The 15,298-nt window shown below is 37.1% G+C and overlaps 2 protein-coding genes and 2 long non-coding RNA genes across 7 annotated transcripts; 1 reads left to right on the top strand and 3 right to left on the bottom strand.

Annotated features, from left to right (window-relative positions):
- Nucleotides 1–798: 798 nt before the first annotated feature.
- Nucleotides 799–2,457, bottom strand: LOC136266017 (uncharacterized). 4 transcript variants are annotated; one of them, XR_010705865.1, is made up of 10 exons: nt 2,327–2,457; nt 2,135–2,178; nt 1,910–2,084; nt 1,820–1,855; nt 1,558–1,666; nt 1,367–1,497; nt 1,236–1,316; nt 1,097–1,184; nt 975–1,043; nt 799–923 (listed from the first exon to the last, which is right to left on the bottom strand). It is a non-coding gene; the product is annotated as an uncharacterized lncRNA (long non-coding RNA). The 4 variants fall into 4 exon arrangements; XR_010705866.1 differs by lacking the exon at nt 2,327–2,457 and having other exon boundaries at nt 1,558–1,764; nt 1,816–1,855; nt 2,135–2,316; XR_010705864.1 differs by lacking the exon at nt 2,327–2,457 and having other exon boundaries at nt 1,558–1,764; nt 2,135–2,316.
- Nucleotides 2,458–8,920: 6,463 nt separating this feature from the next.
- Nucleotides 8,921–10,051, bottom strand: LOC136266521 (uncharacterized). The gene is made up of 2 exons (XR_010706146.1): nt 9,196–10,051; nt 8,921–9,142 (listed from the first exon to the last, which is right to left on the bottom strand). It is a non-coding gene; the product is annotated as an uncharacterized lncRNA (long non-coding RNA).
- A 39-nt stretch (nt 10,052–10,090) lies between these two features.
- On the bottom strand, nt 10,091–12,877 carry LOC136266318 (KRAB-A domain-containing protein 2-like). The gene is made up of 5 exons (XM_066061328.1): nt 12,474–12,877; nt 11,010–11,153; nt 10,551–10,950; nt 10,352–10,504; nt 10,091–10,301 (listed from the first exon to the last, which is right to left on the bottom strand). The coding sequence occupies exons 1-5, from the start codon at nt 12,642–12,644 to the stop codon at nt 10,219–10,221; spliced, it is 951 nt and encodes a 316-aa protein (XP_065917400.1). The 5' UTR covers nt 12,645–12,877; the 3' UTR covers nt 10,091–10,218.
- A 757-nt stretch (nt 12,878–13,634) lies between these two features.
- Nucleotides 13,635–14,822, top strand: LOC136267494 (uncharacterized). The gene has a single exon (XM_066062661.1). It carries the CDS (start codon nt 13,635–13,637, stop codon nt 14,820–14,822), a length of 1,188 nt encoding a protein of 395 aa, XP_065918733.1.
- Nucleotides 14,823–15,298: the final 476 nt, after the last annotated feature.

The raw sequence follows: 15,298 nt of genomic DNA, 5'->3' as shown, positions 1-15,298 counted from the left end.
CTTGGCTGTTTTGGATTAGATTATAATTCTTTCAATTAAGTATATATATATATATATATAATTAAATTCAAGTAAGAAGTTTTGCAAGAATCTGTATAATCCTTGCAAGATTTTTATGCTCTTGCAAGAATAGAGTGATTCTTGCACTATAGATCTTCCATGCAGTCATATTTTTCTTGCAAGATTTTAACTACTCTTGCAAGAATTTGACAAGAAATTCTTGCAATCATAATTTCTTGCAAGAACTTGCAGGATCTTACAGGTTCTTGCAAGATGGTTTCTACTGGGTAAGTTGTGCTTGAGCCAGTGCATGGTTGTCCATTGACCATGGTAACATTATAGAGGCTGTACAATTGGGGGAAAACTACTGATTTAACATTGCTATCATGCCCTGAATATACAGTCTATACACATGTATCTTTTAGGAAATGCATGATAGTCAAATTTGGGTTGTGCATTGCAATCCTATGAAAGCTATATCTACCCCTTTCAAAGCTGAGCCACTGGATGGTTAGTTAACACTGTGAAAAAAGCTCAGAATAATAAGGTATATAACAGTCTTATTATGTTAGTATTGGAGTGAAATAGTACAGCATGTATTATTAGATTAGGACTTTACTATAACAAGCTTATTGAATACATTTAAGACAGTCATATATTAGAGATTAAATCACTAGTATACTGCGGTGTATTATCAGACTATACTAAGCCTATTTCAACCATATATTGGCTACTATACTACTGTACTTTTTTACTTTCCTATAATCTGTGGCTACCTTAATTAAATAATTTCTATAATTATATTTGTAATGAATTTAATTCTGTAAATATGTTAAAACCACAATAGGTACAGCTAGTAAATCAATGTCTCCTTGGCCATGGCAGTATCAAATCAATTTCGTCGTTTATCAGTCTTTATCCAACTGCAGTAGGTAAGGCAGTAAATATAATTCACAAGTTCCATTACAAATTACCTGTATTATCATCACTATGTAGAACTCTGTGACAATCTGTTAGTCGTCTGGTAGAACTGTCCCACAGCTCTAATACAAAGATGGTAAATATAATGTGTATTCTGGATAATCGTTGCACTTACAGTTTGTAACAATAAGAATCTCATAAAACCACGACCTTGTCTGGAAACCTAGTATTACCATGTAGAATGGTGGCTAGGTCCCACAACTCTATTAAAGATGGTATATATAATGCGTATACTGAACAACCATTATACTTACAGTTTGTAACAATCTTTTAAAACTGAGACCGACAATCCATGTACATCTAAGACAAGTCTGATAAGACCAGGTCTCACAACCCTAAATGGAGGCAAACATAATTCATATTCTGGATTATTTGGTGCACTTACAGGTGTTATCAGTGAGTCTAACCAGACATAAAACAGCCACTTAGTATGTGACTTTGTTGGGCTAACGTGTTACGTAAGCTCACAAGAAGCATCTGATACACTGATAACCAAGTCCAAGAATCTTGTAATCACTAAGTACAATTGAAACAAGACTAAATATAATATAATTTGTATACTCTCAGTGAACTTACTTTTGTTAGCAATACGAGCATGGTCAGTGAAATAAGGACAAACAAGACAGAACAGGTTCTTGAAAGCACTCAACTCATTTACAGTGCCAGACAAGGTAGCAGCCGTCAGCTGTTGATAAAAAGTAGTGAAAAACATGAAGAAATGAGACCGGTTCCCAGAAGAAATGAGACCGGTTCCCAGAAGAAATGAGACCAGTTTCCACAAACCTAAACGAAGGTAAATATAAATTGTATACTGGACACTCTCAGTGTACTTACTTACAGATGTTAGCAATAAGAATCACCAAGTCTGTAATTCCTACCCCATTGAGAAGAAAATGAATAAAAACACAATCAGGCTTAATGCACTTACAGCTGTAAGTAATTAGATGACGTTGAACAACTCCGTGAAAAAAGAACAAAACTGTCCACATATGGTCACTACCAGATTCTTTAAAGGAAGCAGCTGCCATTGAAGGAAACTAACACTGCAGATATTGTACACTGACAGCCTGTAGAACTAAGAGGTTCGACAAGAAACTGTACCTCTGAAGAGATAATATACAAAATCGTAAGAGCAGACCATGCATACTCTTACCGTTGATGGCTGATGAACTGTGTCCACTCGTCATCCGCCATAAGCTGAGATATAACAGGATATAAAACATGTAATACGTACACAGCAACACCAAAGTTGAATCATTTGCAGGCCATTGTCATACAATACACAATAAACAATTTAATACGGCTAAACCTATCGTACAAGCTATCATTTTAGTCTAATACTTACTCATCTAGAGCTGTTTTTGATTGCTGCCATCGAAGGACTCGATTGTCCACTTGGCCGCGCCACTTCACCACTACAGCCAGCAGGGATGTACAGTTGTGGTCCATAACTATCATCGTGGCTCATTGGACGATGGCGCCGATCGCGTACACTCGGCTCTCCGCGAGATACACCGTCGTATCACTCACATTTACAACCTCTGATACAACAATAGCGACAAAAATGGCGACTTAATTGTATCAGTAATACGCATGCGCTCCCCTTCAATTTTAAAAACAAGCATTACTACGAACTTTTGCAGCTGTGCTAACTGTGCAAGAAACTCTAGATTTGTATGGCTCTTAGATTGAATAATTAATTTTACTGGTATTATATGCTTTGCCATATGAAAATGTGTGTGTATGAAATTATCACAACAAACTGAAGCTATAGCTGTAGTTAGCTGGCTATAGTGATTAACAGAAGTGTAGCTACTTATTGTAAAATCATCATGACTTTGTTTGGTACAGTAAAAAAACCTTACGTCACATGAGATGGTGAAGCTAAAAATGAGACAATAATGAGATCTGACGGTGAAGCTAAAAAGTTATCACATTTAGTTAAGTAAACAAAGCCATACAAAGAATGTGTATTAAACTAAAGTATAATCTGTTTCCCATAATATAAGATGGGGTTTATACTAAAGTATAAGATAGTTAGTATAATGCAAGGCTATACTGAGATTATTTGTATAGTTTGAGCCATTAGATATACCATATTATATTCCTCTTTTTTCACAGTGTAACTACATGCTTTTAATACATAATTAACGTTTCAAAGCTGAGCCACTGCATGGATGGTTGTATAGTTAACTACATGCTTTTAATACATAATTAACGAAGGCTGTATTATTTCTCAGACTATGTAGCACAATAGTGATTGCTAGCTAGCTATACAGCTGATATTTGGCCTACATCGTGTACAACTGCTAGCAGTGGCGGATCTAGATGGGTTCCTGTGGTTTTGACAGAAACCCCCTTTTAAATTTAGCCTAGTGTCACTGGGAGCTTCATTATTGTTATTGACAATTTGTCATAGCAAGCAACTATATACTAGTGTATTTCAGTATCATGCAGGCAAATACACTATTAAACCCTCAGCAACACTTTGCTTTTCACCTCCCACTGCAATGATGATAGAGCAGTCACATAACTATAGACTAATAGAGCAACCCAAGCTCCAGCTTGCCCTATAATTAGCTGTAGTATTTAAAAGTATTTGATTTATTGCAATGTCAAAGTAGCCTAAAATCTGATTTCAGAGCTTCTAAAATCTCTGGAGAAACGTCCTCAGTTGCCTTATGTTTGAGCTATTAATTATATACCAACTTGCAGAAACCCCCTTTTAAAAATCCTAGATCCGCCACTGGCTAGGCTAGGATGTTTTGTTTCACAGGGAGAAATATGCCAGCTTGCCTTTTGTGCAAACAGATGTAGCAGTGGCTATGTTTATCAACTATACTCATCAAGTTTCCTTCAGCACGCTGTCCATTAGCTTCTAAAGCCCAAGTGGTACGTGGCATGTGCACAATATTGATTTATGCCCTGAAGAATTTATGCAGTATAAATAATTCATAAGTGAACTAATATTTTACTTTCAGCTAGGCAATAATGGTGAGAAAGGCCATAATAATGCAAAGCAATAGGCCATAATGGTGGGCCATAATAGGCCATAATGGTGCAACTTGTAGCTGCATGGCATACATGTCTATTAAAACACTTCATTTTGAGGTCAAGTAATTTTGATTTATTTATGGTTACTGTATGTGTTCACCTTACAGGATTATCGATAACCCATGATGCACTAAAGGTGATACTGCAAGCAATCACTGCTCCTCTGTGGGCACGTATATATCAGCTCCTTAACCGTCAATATGCTATTGTACCTCTCATACAGGCCGGCGTCAACATAATTTTATGGGCCATTTTCAGCTCCACATACAAGAGTGTCGACATGCTGCTCTTTATAAATGAACAAAAAAGCAGGAGTCTTGACATGTTGACTAATGTCAGCTTCACAGAATCTTGATAAGCCACTAATTTTATGGACTGATGTCAGTTCCACAAACAGGAGTCTTTACAAGCTGCTCTCTATGAGCCAACGTCAGCTCCACAAACAGCTAGGAATCACGACAAACTACTCTATGTCAGTTCCTATACTAAAACCTAGGTTAGTATATATATTATGTAGGAAGGAATTTGGACAATAGAATTGGCTTCAAACACCAAAATACCTTTGTTGCACAAGTATCTGTTTATCAAAATTAAAGCTTTATGTATATTTGGCCTCAAATAGGGAACATGAAATTTATTCCTCGTGGCAGACAAGACCTTAATCCACCACCAAAATTATCAGCTTGTGGGATGTGAAGGAGATGTGCCAACAGCCATAAAGTACCTTTTGTCAAAAGTAAGGATGAGTGATCACCATAAAATAGAAGTACACACAACATTCAACTATGATATGCATAGTTATATTACATCACAAACTGAGTATCATCTAAAATGGTGAATGTATGCATGTAAAGCTACACACAAATACTTTATTGGTAACTATCCCTCAGGGAGGTTAACGAAAAGCCTGTAAAACATGCATGATATCTTTACTAAATGCAAGGTCACAGAATTGAGTCTATAATATCACTAGCAATATTGTTGGATACAATCACTGGCCCATCCAGCTTAAGATTCACAATGTGTGCTGCTATAACTGCACATTTTAGCAGAACAAAACTATCATTAACTAATTATAAAGTAGTACCTTTAATGATTTAACTTGCAGAAAGAATTATTTATTACATCAGCAAATAGCAATATTGGACTGGCATTATTTGTGAACTAACATTCTTTATAACATTAGGCATAGCGATGTAGTTGGTATTTTTAGGAAGACCTTGAAAAGCTTGTATAAATATTTGATAATTCCAATTACTGTTTTGGTAAAATTTGCAATTAAGATATCTTTATAAACTGTTTCCATTAAAATGGCTCACTGTTTACAAATTGATTGAATATGAATGTGCAGTTTTCAATGTGAACTTGTGTTACAACTTTTGCAGTAATAGTATGTGGAATCTTATAGAATAACAAATTGCCCATTACAATATTCACATGATCACATCATATGGTATAGTGATATCCTTATTCTTCCCATACCGGTTATCAAGCTATCATATATTTCCACTGATTTCACTGAGTACTTACTATTCCATACAGTCATTACTTCATCATCATAAAACAGTTCTAATGTAAAATAAACTTTGGCTGCTAATAATTGATGATGCTCAATACTTACAGTTTTGATAATCAAGTTCCCAAAAGCATTACGTGTAACAAGTCTGCCTTGCAAAAATGTTTTTTAACTCACAAGTAGTGCATATGTGAAGGAACAAGTAGGTTACATTATAATTAGGAGCTATTTTACAATACCTAAACATTATGTTACCAATTGAAACATTTTGTGAGTGTGTGATGGCAATCTGCAAATGTGAATTGTTCGAACAACTCATCAAAACGGGAATGGAAGTTAAACTCCAGTAGGTCAGAAATATGATGGACAACCAGATTACACATTCAGCTGGATCAAAGGAAACATGAAGTCATATCATAATATATAGTTGCAATTAAGCACAGAAAAATTGAAACCATGCACGACTTTACTGCATTGTAGTTCTTTATGAAGTACAGTAAATTAAAATGCTCAAAGTGTGGGATAGAAGGCATGAAACAACACCTCAAATTAGCAATTGTCACATTGTTTATGAAATCAAGAGCTGCAAAGTGTGGGATAGAAGCCAGTTAAACCACACACCTAGCTAGGTCTGCACTCATAGGAAATCTGTTATCAACAACTCGGCCTCAACTTTGTCAGTGTCTTGGCCTCAGTTTGATAGCAACGATATTCTACTCATGGTGGGGTTTAACTATAACATATTGATATTTGTATAGTTGATGTTTCAGCAGTATAGCACACAAGCATCTTTGTGTGGTTGCTCTCATGCCATTTGAGCTTTCCTGCATAAACAGGTTAACTATCTGGATGGGTGCTATAAGCAGTGTCTTGAATGCATCTATTTTAAGCCCACTACATGCTGCTTTTCCTCAATGATCTACCTGATGTTAGAATGAATTGTTTCTATAAATTGCCTGAAGAGTTGTTTAAGTTACTCTAATAGAGCAGTCAGTGCACTAGGTGTAGTTAGTTATCATTAGGTAAATAGCTTGTATGTGACAGGAAATATATAATGATACACACTGTAATGTTGTTGATTATAAATCCTATGTAGCCAAATCAGCTGCTGTGGCACTATATTCTTTATTAATTACTAGGCAGACAGCACTGTGCTGTCTGCCTAGTAATTAATAAAGAATATAGTGATCATGAGTAAACCATATCTAATCCAAAACAACCAAGCTGTAAAAAAAAAGAGTGCGGCCCCCAAAAAGGCTATGGTGAAGAAAGATGTGAAATTCAAGGTGGCGGCCAAGAAATGGCTGTGATGGTAAGTTAATGGTAAAAATTTTAATAACGACAATTCAAGTGAGTTTTGTGCCAAGACCAAACGGCACCAAAATTCACCTGAATTGTTGTTATTAAATTTTTTACCATTAACCTACCATCACAGCCATTTCTTGGCCGCCACCTTGGATTTCACATCTTTTTTCACCATAGCCTTTTTGGGGGCCGCACTCTTTTTTTTACAGCTTGGCTGTTTTGGATTAGATTTCACTTCTTTTTGTATTTGTATACCTTGAGGTTTTTTTAGCCTATCTTTTTTCTTTACCACAGGAAGAAAGATGAAACAAATGTTGAATACTTTAAATATTTCTGATTTTATCAGTAAATGTACATTTTATATATGTAATACATATATTACAAAACTCTCCATGGTGATTTCTTTGTAACTGAACAGTCACTCTACAAGGTAACTTCTTTTAGCTGATCTCTCTACAGGGTGATTTGTTGTAGCTGAACTTTCTACAAGGAAACCTCTTCTAACTGAGCTCTGTACAGGGTGAATTGTTTGTAGCTGAACTATCTACAAGGTAACTTCTTCTAGCTGATCTCTCTACAGGATGATTTGTTTGTAGCTGAACTATCTACAAGGTAACTTCTTCTAGCTGATCTCTCCACAGGGTGATTTGTTTGTAGCTGATCTCTATACAGGTTACTTGTTTCTAACTGATTTCTTGAATTCTCTTCAGGGTGACTGCTCTATTAGGATGACTGCTCTATTAGGATGACTGCTCTATTAGAGTATCTCGATCTCGCACTTGCTACACCAAGTTGGATTTCATGTTATAACTCCGTGGCTTTAAGTCTGATTCTTCTACACCATTGAAGAGCCTTTCTAAGATGATTACTCCATCTGTACAACGAATTTCAAAGCATTACCCCAAACGGTTTATCTGGTAGGCGTGGCAAGCAGTCGTTTTTTTATTAGCTAATCTCGATTGCGTAATTGTTACACACTGTTAGTTTTGTTGTTGTATCTTCCTGGTTTTTAGCTCGATTTCTTTCAAACCACAAAAGGCTTGAGGTTCAATAGTTGACCTATTCACCCACCGATTTTCAGCTTCTTCCCATGCGCGGGTTACCCTGTAGGCGTGACAACATATTGGTGTTATTTTTCGTGAATAATCGCTCACAACTCTTTGCCTGTTTATGGTACTCCAGCCAAAGTTGGTACCGAGATGCGCCTTTATACCCCCTTCTGTGTGCCAAATTGCAAGGCAATCAGATAAGGCGTTCGCGTTTTATAGCAGTTTTTGTAAGTGTGCGAAAAGAGGAAGAAAAAAAACCGAAGAAACGAAGCCAATTTTTGAAGTCGCATATCTCGGGACCGCCTGAAGCGATTTCGCTCAAATTTGGAATGTGGAGTACTGAAGTTGGAGGGAGTGTCCACAGCAAAAATAGTCTTGTTTCATCAAGGTAGCACAGAGCTACGGAGGTGTTAGGCGCAATATGTGAATTTGCGCAGTTTATAAATTGCGCTGCACATTTTGTGAATTCATAAAATGCGCAACAATTTATAAATTGTTGCGCAATTTGTGAACTACCGTAAGAGCTGCGCATTTTATGAACTCTTTGGATTCTGGTCCATTCAGTGTACCGCCGTTACGTTCTTGGCTGATCAAGTGCGTATTATGGCTGCTTTCAGATCTAGAGAGGTGTAATAAGCCCCACAGATTGGGAAGTTTACTGCTCTGCCCACAGATTGGTATATAGATGGCATGGATTGCAAATGATGCTACCAATAATTATCGTGTTTACGCCTGGTTTATTAATGATTCTAATGGTCTAATGTGATCCAATCTTTTCATTTTCTTTTATATAACTTTAATAAGCCCCTTGATAGCTATATGTTTACTACAAGGAACATGGGTCAAGACGGTTCCGCTTTCTCTGTATTGACTATCTCTCCCTCCAAGGTTCCTTTGCATACTCTGCAGTTGGATTGGATAAGGTGCATTCTATCTGATCAAGTTCCTGCATGGAGCACACATCCAACACCACACCCCTGATGTACTAGCTAGAACACAATATTTATATTCAGTATAGATCTAATTGATTTTTTAATATTCAAATTCAGCTTGTGACAAAGTTACAATTTTAACTTGGAATTAGCTCCAATACAGCAGTTAGCTATACACAAACACAGGCCCATTCTTTGAACAGCATGGCCCTACAAAGTTAAAACTGTTTTCATCCTGTGAGATTGTCACTTCATGCCTCTTAGTACTGTCTGTGGTACCCCCATGAGCAACTATTGCACCTGACCTACAGAGTTCACACACATAAATACAAGATTCGTTAATGTAACTAGAGCTCACCAAGGGAGTTGTATCATCATCCACCAAACCAATCATTCCACAGGAATGGCAATAGTCATGCAATGGTTCTAAATAAACAAAAAAAAAATATATTTTTTCTCCACAGGATTATAATTATCACAAGGCATTGACTTCTATTGATGCACTATACTACGTAAATGCATGTGAACACCATACTATTGACCTGGATGTCAAACCAATGCATGCACATAAGTTTTGTCTACAATGTTTAACTGAACAATGATTAACTTTTGCATACTGCAATTTCATTCTTTCAGCATTCTTTCGGTACTCTAAGTCTGCTGCCTCCCGAATTGCCTTATGGCGATCACAAGTAGTGAGGTGATCATATGATTTTTCACTGTGTTTTTGCTAACAGAATAATAACATATTGCTATAAACATAAGGGCATTGCTGAAATCACATAGACAGAACACCAAACACTACAGTTATAACAAAACCTCCATGCTTAAACAACTTGATAAAAGAAATATAGGCCTCACACAATAAGGACAAAGATTTTCACTGAAACTAAACATTTTCACTTCTTGATATGAAAAAACCTTGATCCCACAGAATGTATTTATACATGGCTTGTGTAGTTATAACTAGGAGGTTTCACTGGTCAAAAAAGCTATAGCAGTCTACACAAAATTGGTAATGATTTGTACCTCTGATACTCCGACTCCATGTGATCAGGTGGTGATGATGTATCATCTGTAGGAGATGCTATAGGAGATAGAATTTGATTTGACAATGGTTTGTCAGGTAACAGTGGTGGCACACTTTGACATGTTTGCTGTGGTGACATCCTTGAGCTAGATAGTGGTGATGCACTTCTACTTGGTCGCTGTGGTGACATAGATGGTGATGTACTTCTACTTGGTCGCCTTGAGCTAGATGGTGGTGATGCACTACTACTTGGTCGCTGTGGTGACATCCTTGAACTAGATGGGGGTGATTAACTTCTACTTAGTCACCGTGGTGACATCATTAAGCTAGATGGTGGTGATGTACTTCTACTCAGTTGTTGTGGTACATCCTTGAACAAGATGTTGGTGGAAACACAGTTGGTGGTAATTCATCAAATAGCAGTGACACATCATCTAGTTGAAAGCGCCACTTGATTTTTTTACATCACCATTGAACCACTAACCATCTTTGATAAGATCAGTTAAATTCTCTTCCATTATACAATGGTCAACTCCTTCGGGAAGTTCAGCAAATGGGGCTAACATTGGTGGCTGGCCAAACACCACTTCATATGGGCTTTGTTTTAAAGTGCGACACACTTGAACATTTAAATTATCTGCAAGGGCACATTACATATTAGTTGGGCTCATACTAGTACTTACATTGAATACATGGCAGCCAGTCAGTCCAAGATACACAGTTGGAATCCTTGTGCTCACATTTAAATGCTTGCAACTGCATTTCTACAAGATGGTTGCCCTTTTCAATTAAACCTTGTGACTGTGAATGGTGAGGTCTACCATTGATTATTGTCACTTCTCCTGGCCACGACTTCAATATCTCTCTAATAACTTCATTAACAAATTCCCTTCCATTATCTGACTGCAATATTTTGGGGAGCCTAAAATATGGGAAAACCTTGTGCACAAGCCCACTAGCTACTTCAATGGCACTCTTGTTTATCAGTGGCCATAGCACGTGAAACTTTGACCAGTGGTCCATGTAATGTGCAATGTAGCAATAAGAATCATCTGGCATGTGCCTCATATCTATCAAATCAATCTAAAATAAGCAAGAGTGAATAATCCTCTATGTAAATTATATTCTCTCCCACAACATACCTGACAACGTGTTAAAAATCCTGATGAAATGATTGGCTTCAAAGGAGCAGTACAATTCTGTGGCTGCTTCAGCTGGCAAATATGGCATGTGCTACAAAAATATTGAGCTGTCTCCCTTGGCAAACCTTCATACATTCTTTGGACCTACAATAGTAACACAATTAGAAATTATGATAATTGTGGGCAAGTTTGTTAAATACACATACTTAAGAATGCCGGGAAATATAATTAGACATACAAACAAAAGTGGGCAAAGTGTGAAATAGGTACTGCTATCAAATACTAAAGAAAATAAATGGCACCTCTCAGAACGTTGTAGTTGAAAACCATACAAATATGAGATGAAAATGAGTTTTGAATAGTCTTAGTGTATCAAACATCAATCCTGTATTTTTAAAAATTGTCAAAACCCATTTTTTGTCTGCCTGACTGTCTGTCTGACTTGTCACAACGTCATAGGCCAAACCAAAGCAAGCAGTACATGGCCACCACAATAACAAACTCACGGATAAACCTTTCTGGTTCTGACAAGTGTCTGTTTTCTGTTATATTACATGATCATCTCCTTCATGCAAGGAAACCATAATAACAAGGTGTTAAATTTCTGTATAGACACTTTCCTTAGAAGAACAAGTCAAACAACTATTTGACATTTAAACTACTGACAGATACAATACATGTAGCTTCAATGATACAATGACATGACTGGACCACACTCTTAAACAATCAGAACACATACATGCCACACTTCAGAGCCACACAATTATGTCCTTTAATTGCAGTCAGCTGCTGTTGAAAACAAAACAATGGGAACTGCACTCCTATACCTTTAAGTATTGAAATCAAGACACTCTAATAAAGCAGTCATAGCCAAATGTGAATAACATAGCTATGCCATAACAAGAACAGTTAACACACTAGTGCAATCAGAAACAAGTTGATGTTGTGCTACTTCTAAAAACCAAGCACCATGCAGCTAGCTAACTCATCTGGAATTAACCATTACTATTTTATTATTTTAACCAATTCGTTATATCCCTGATAGATGTATGCCAATATATTATGGTCAACATCCAAACCAAATTTTCAAACTCTTCTAAAGTTATGGCTGTGAATATAAGCACTTGTAGTCAGTATATTTACTGTTCAAATTGATTTCTTTGCTCAATTTTCTACTGTGTAGCACTATATTCCCAAAACTACTTCCACAATAGACTAAAACATTAGTTGATCATCTCAGCAAAAGCCTGCATTGCACGCATGTAATGATTTCTTTTATTATCTCAGTATTATTTCCAACTCAGTACTCCAAGGAATGGGCTCACATGTTTAGTTACAAAATTAAATTAAGCGTGGCTTTAATATAAACATAGGACCACCCCATCTTCACTATATTATGCAGTCTCAGTGACCATAAAACTTGGTGACACTTTAATAATATGACAGCATACACAATTCCCATACCTCTGCAAGCGTTTTCTTGTAGCCTACATGCCCATTTTCCGTTGAGTGCACATGCTCTAATATATCATAAAACTTCTCAGCTGTTGCCACTATGCGATGATGACCAAAGACAGTTTTGTCATTATCATTCTGTAATATAGTTTTGTGAAGAGAGGCACAAAAAACCATCATTTCTTACTCTTTGAATAAAGCAAACTTCTTCGTTTTAATAACCCAGAATTTGAAGGAGTTTGAAACCGAGCTTCTTTCAATTCCATTCAAAACGTCTATGATTTTCTTAGCCTTCTCCTCTGATACTGTCTTGCTTGTAGTGGTGTGATCAAAATACTTCGTTTTGCAGAACTTTTCGAACAGCTCTCTGTGACCTTCTTTCGACATACTGACTAGCTAGCTAACTCGTTGAAGCTCACACCTCGCAAGCACTATTGTTATTGTTATTGTACTGCTTTACAGTGACCAGCACTGAAGGTCTGACAGTAACATGTGCTGCAGCTATAATAGTATAAGAACCACGAGGAGGTCTCGTGAACCACCAGGTGTGAAACGAAATTAGGCCTTAAATCGCGTGAACTACCAGGTGTGAAACGATAGTTGGTCGTAAATTGCACACTCGATCGCACCGCACCGTGTCCTCATTCGAGCTGCGCAATTTATAAAGTGTTGCGCATTTTATGAATTCACAAAATACGCAGCGTAATTTATAAACTGCGCAAATTCACAGATTGCGCCTAACAGAGGTACGAAAATGCGTTTTCGTTCTTCCTGTCAATATACTCACGGGTGTTGCGCGCCGGCTTCTTGGGCCGCACGACACACTACCGTCTGTCTTGATTTGTAGACTGCAAATTAATTCTACAATTTTCACACTCAGCAAACAAATCATTGTTGACACTTTTATTAATGGCAGTTGTAGGTTATAACCATCGCACACTGGCAGAGAAACTGGTTTCTACACAGCGTCAACATCTTGATCAACATTTGACCTGGCTGTAGGATAGTGATACACTCCAAGCTAACCACTTTAGTAAACTGAGGAAACCCCTGTATTTAGGGCTAGAAATTTCCACATAATCTTTTGCTTTTTTGAGGAGAAACCATGAGACATACATGTGAATTGTAGTAGGTTGATTATACATAGTCATGCACTGCTAAAAATGGGTTATGCCTGACTTGCAATCTTCCTTAGTGTCCATAAAGCAGAAATATCCTCATGCCCGTATCATCCTCGGTGGTGATTTTAACTGCCCTGGTATTGATTGGGAACATGGTACTCTAACTGAATCATATATTTCATGTCATTACCGTCAAAAACTTATTACACTAGCACATGATACCCAGATGTCACAGCTAGTTACCTTTCCTACAAGAGCCCATAATACACTAGACCTGTTGTTTACTACTCATCCTGACTCTGTACTATCCTGTCATCCAGCACCAGGGTTAAGTGATCATGATGCAGTATTAGCAGCCATTCAAATTCCCTATTATATTTCGAAGAAACCTTCCCAAACAATCTACCTTTACAAATTGGCAGATTGGGACACAATCAGAGAAAAACTATGCAACTTTTCTCATACCTATTTTGAATTAAATCGCATGTCATCTCCAAGCTTGGAAGAAAACTGGACCTTTTTTATGCAGAATCTTCAGCAAATTATTGAAGACCACACTCCTACCAAAACATCAAGTACTAGAACTCACTTACCATGGATGTCTAACACTTTGAAACGGCTAATCCAAAAGAAGCAAAGGCTGTATAATCGAGCCAGGCGCTATCATCGTGACACTGATTGGTCCGAATACAAATTGCTGCAGAAAGAGGTAAACTTTAAACTTAAACACCAGCACAAAACATATGTGACAAATCTTGTATCATCATCACACAACAGAAAATCTCTTTGGCACTACCTGAAAACCCGTAAGCAAGATAACAATGGCATTGGTACACTAAAACATCCCGAAAATGGCAATGCTTTAATACACCCAATTGAAAAGGCAACTGTTTTAAATGATCATTTCAAATCTGTATTCACAACTGATGATGACAGCAGTACCATTCCTGACAAATGTCCTTCATTACATCCATCTCTACCAGCATTTGAAATCACTGAACAAGGAGTTTACAACATTCTAACCAGCTGTGATCCATCAAAATCTCCTGGTCCAGACTCCATACATCCACTTGTACTAAAGACAACAGCAGCTGAAATTTCTCCTATGCTTACTCACATATTTAAACAATCGCTAGAAACTGGAACTGTACCATCCCAATGGAAACATGCCTATGTCAGTCCAATATTCAAGAAAGGCCAAAAATCTGACCCAAAAACTATCGCCCCATCTCATTAACATCAGTAATATATAAATCAATGGAACACATTATAGTAAGTCAAATAATGAAGCATCTGGAAGATCAAAATATTCTTTCTGACAGACAGTTTGGATTTAGGTCTAAGCACTCTTGTGAGTCACAATTATTTATCACCATCAACGACATTGCCAAACAAATAGACACAAATTTACAAGTTGATGCTGCAACACTAGATTTTTCTAAAGCTTTTGATAAAGTATCTCACTCAAGACTCCTCTACAAACTAAGGCACTATGGAATAAGAGGGAATGTATTACACCGGCTTGAATCCTTTCTTCATGGTCGCACACAGCAAGTTATAGTAGAAGGTTCTAAATCATCCACTTGTGATGTAACATCTGGTGTTCCCCAAGGGTCTGTTCTTGGACCAGTTTTATTCTTGATTTATATCAATGACATCATTGCCAACATCCAAAGTGAGATCCGTCTTTTTGCAGATGATATCCTTATTTAC

Source organism: Dysidea avara, chromosome 9 (genome assembly GCF_963678975.1).
Source record: "Dysidea avara chromosome 9, odDysAvar1.4, whole genome shotgun sequence".
Taxonomy (NCBI): Eukaryota; Metazoa; Porifera; class Demospongiae; order Dictyoceratida; family Dysideidae; genus Dysidea; species Dysidea avara.
This window is presented reverse-complemented; position numbering and strand designations above follow the sequence as displayed.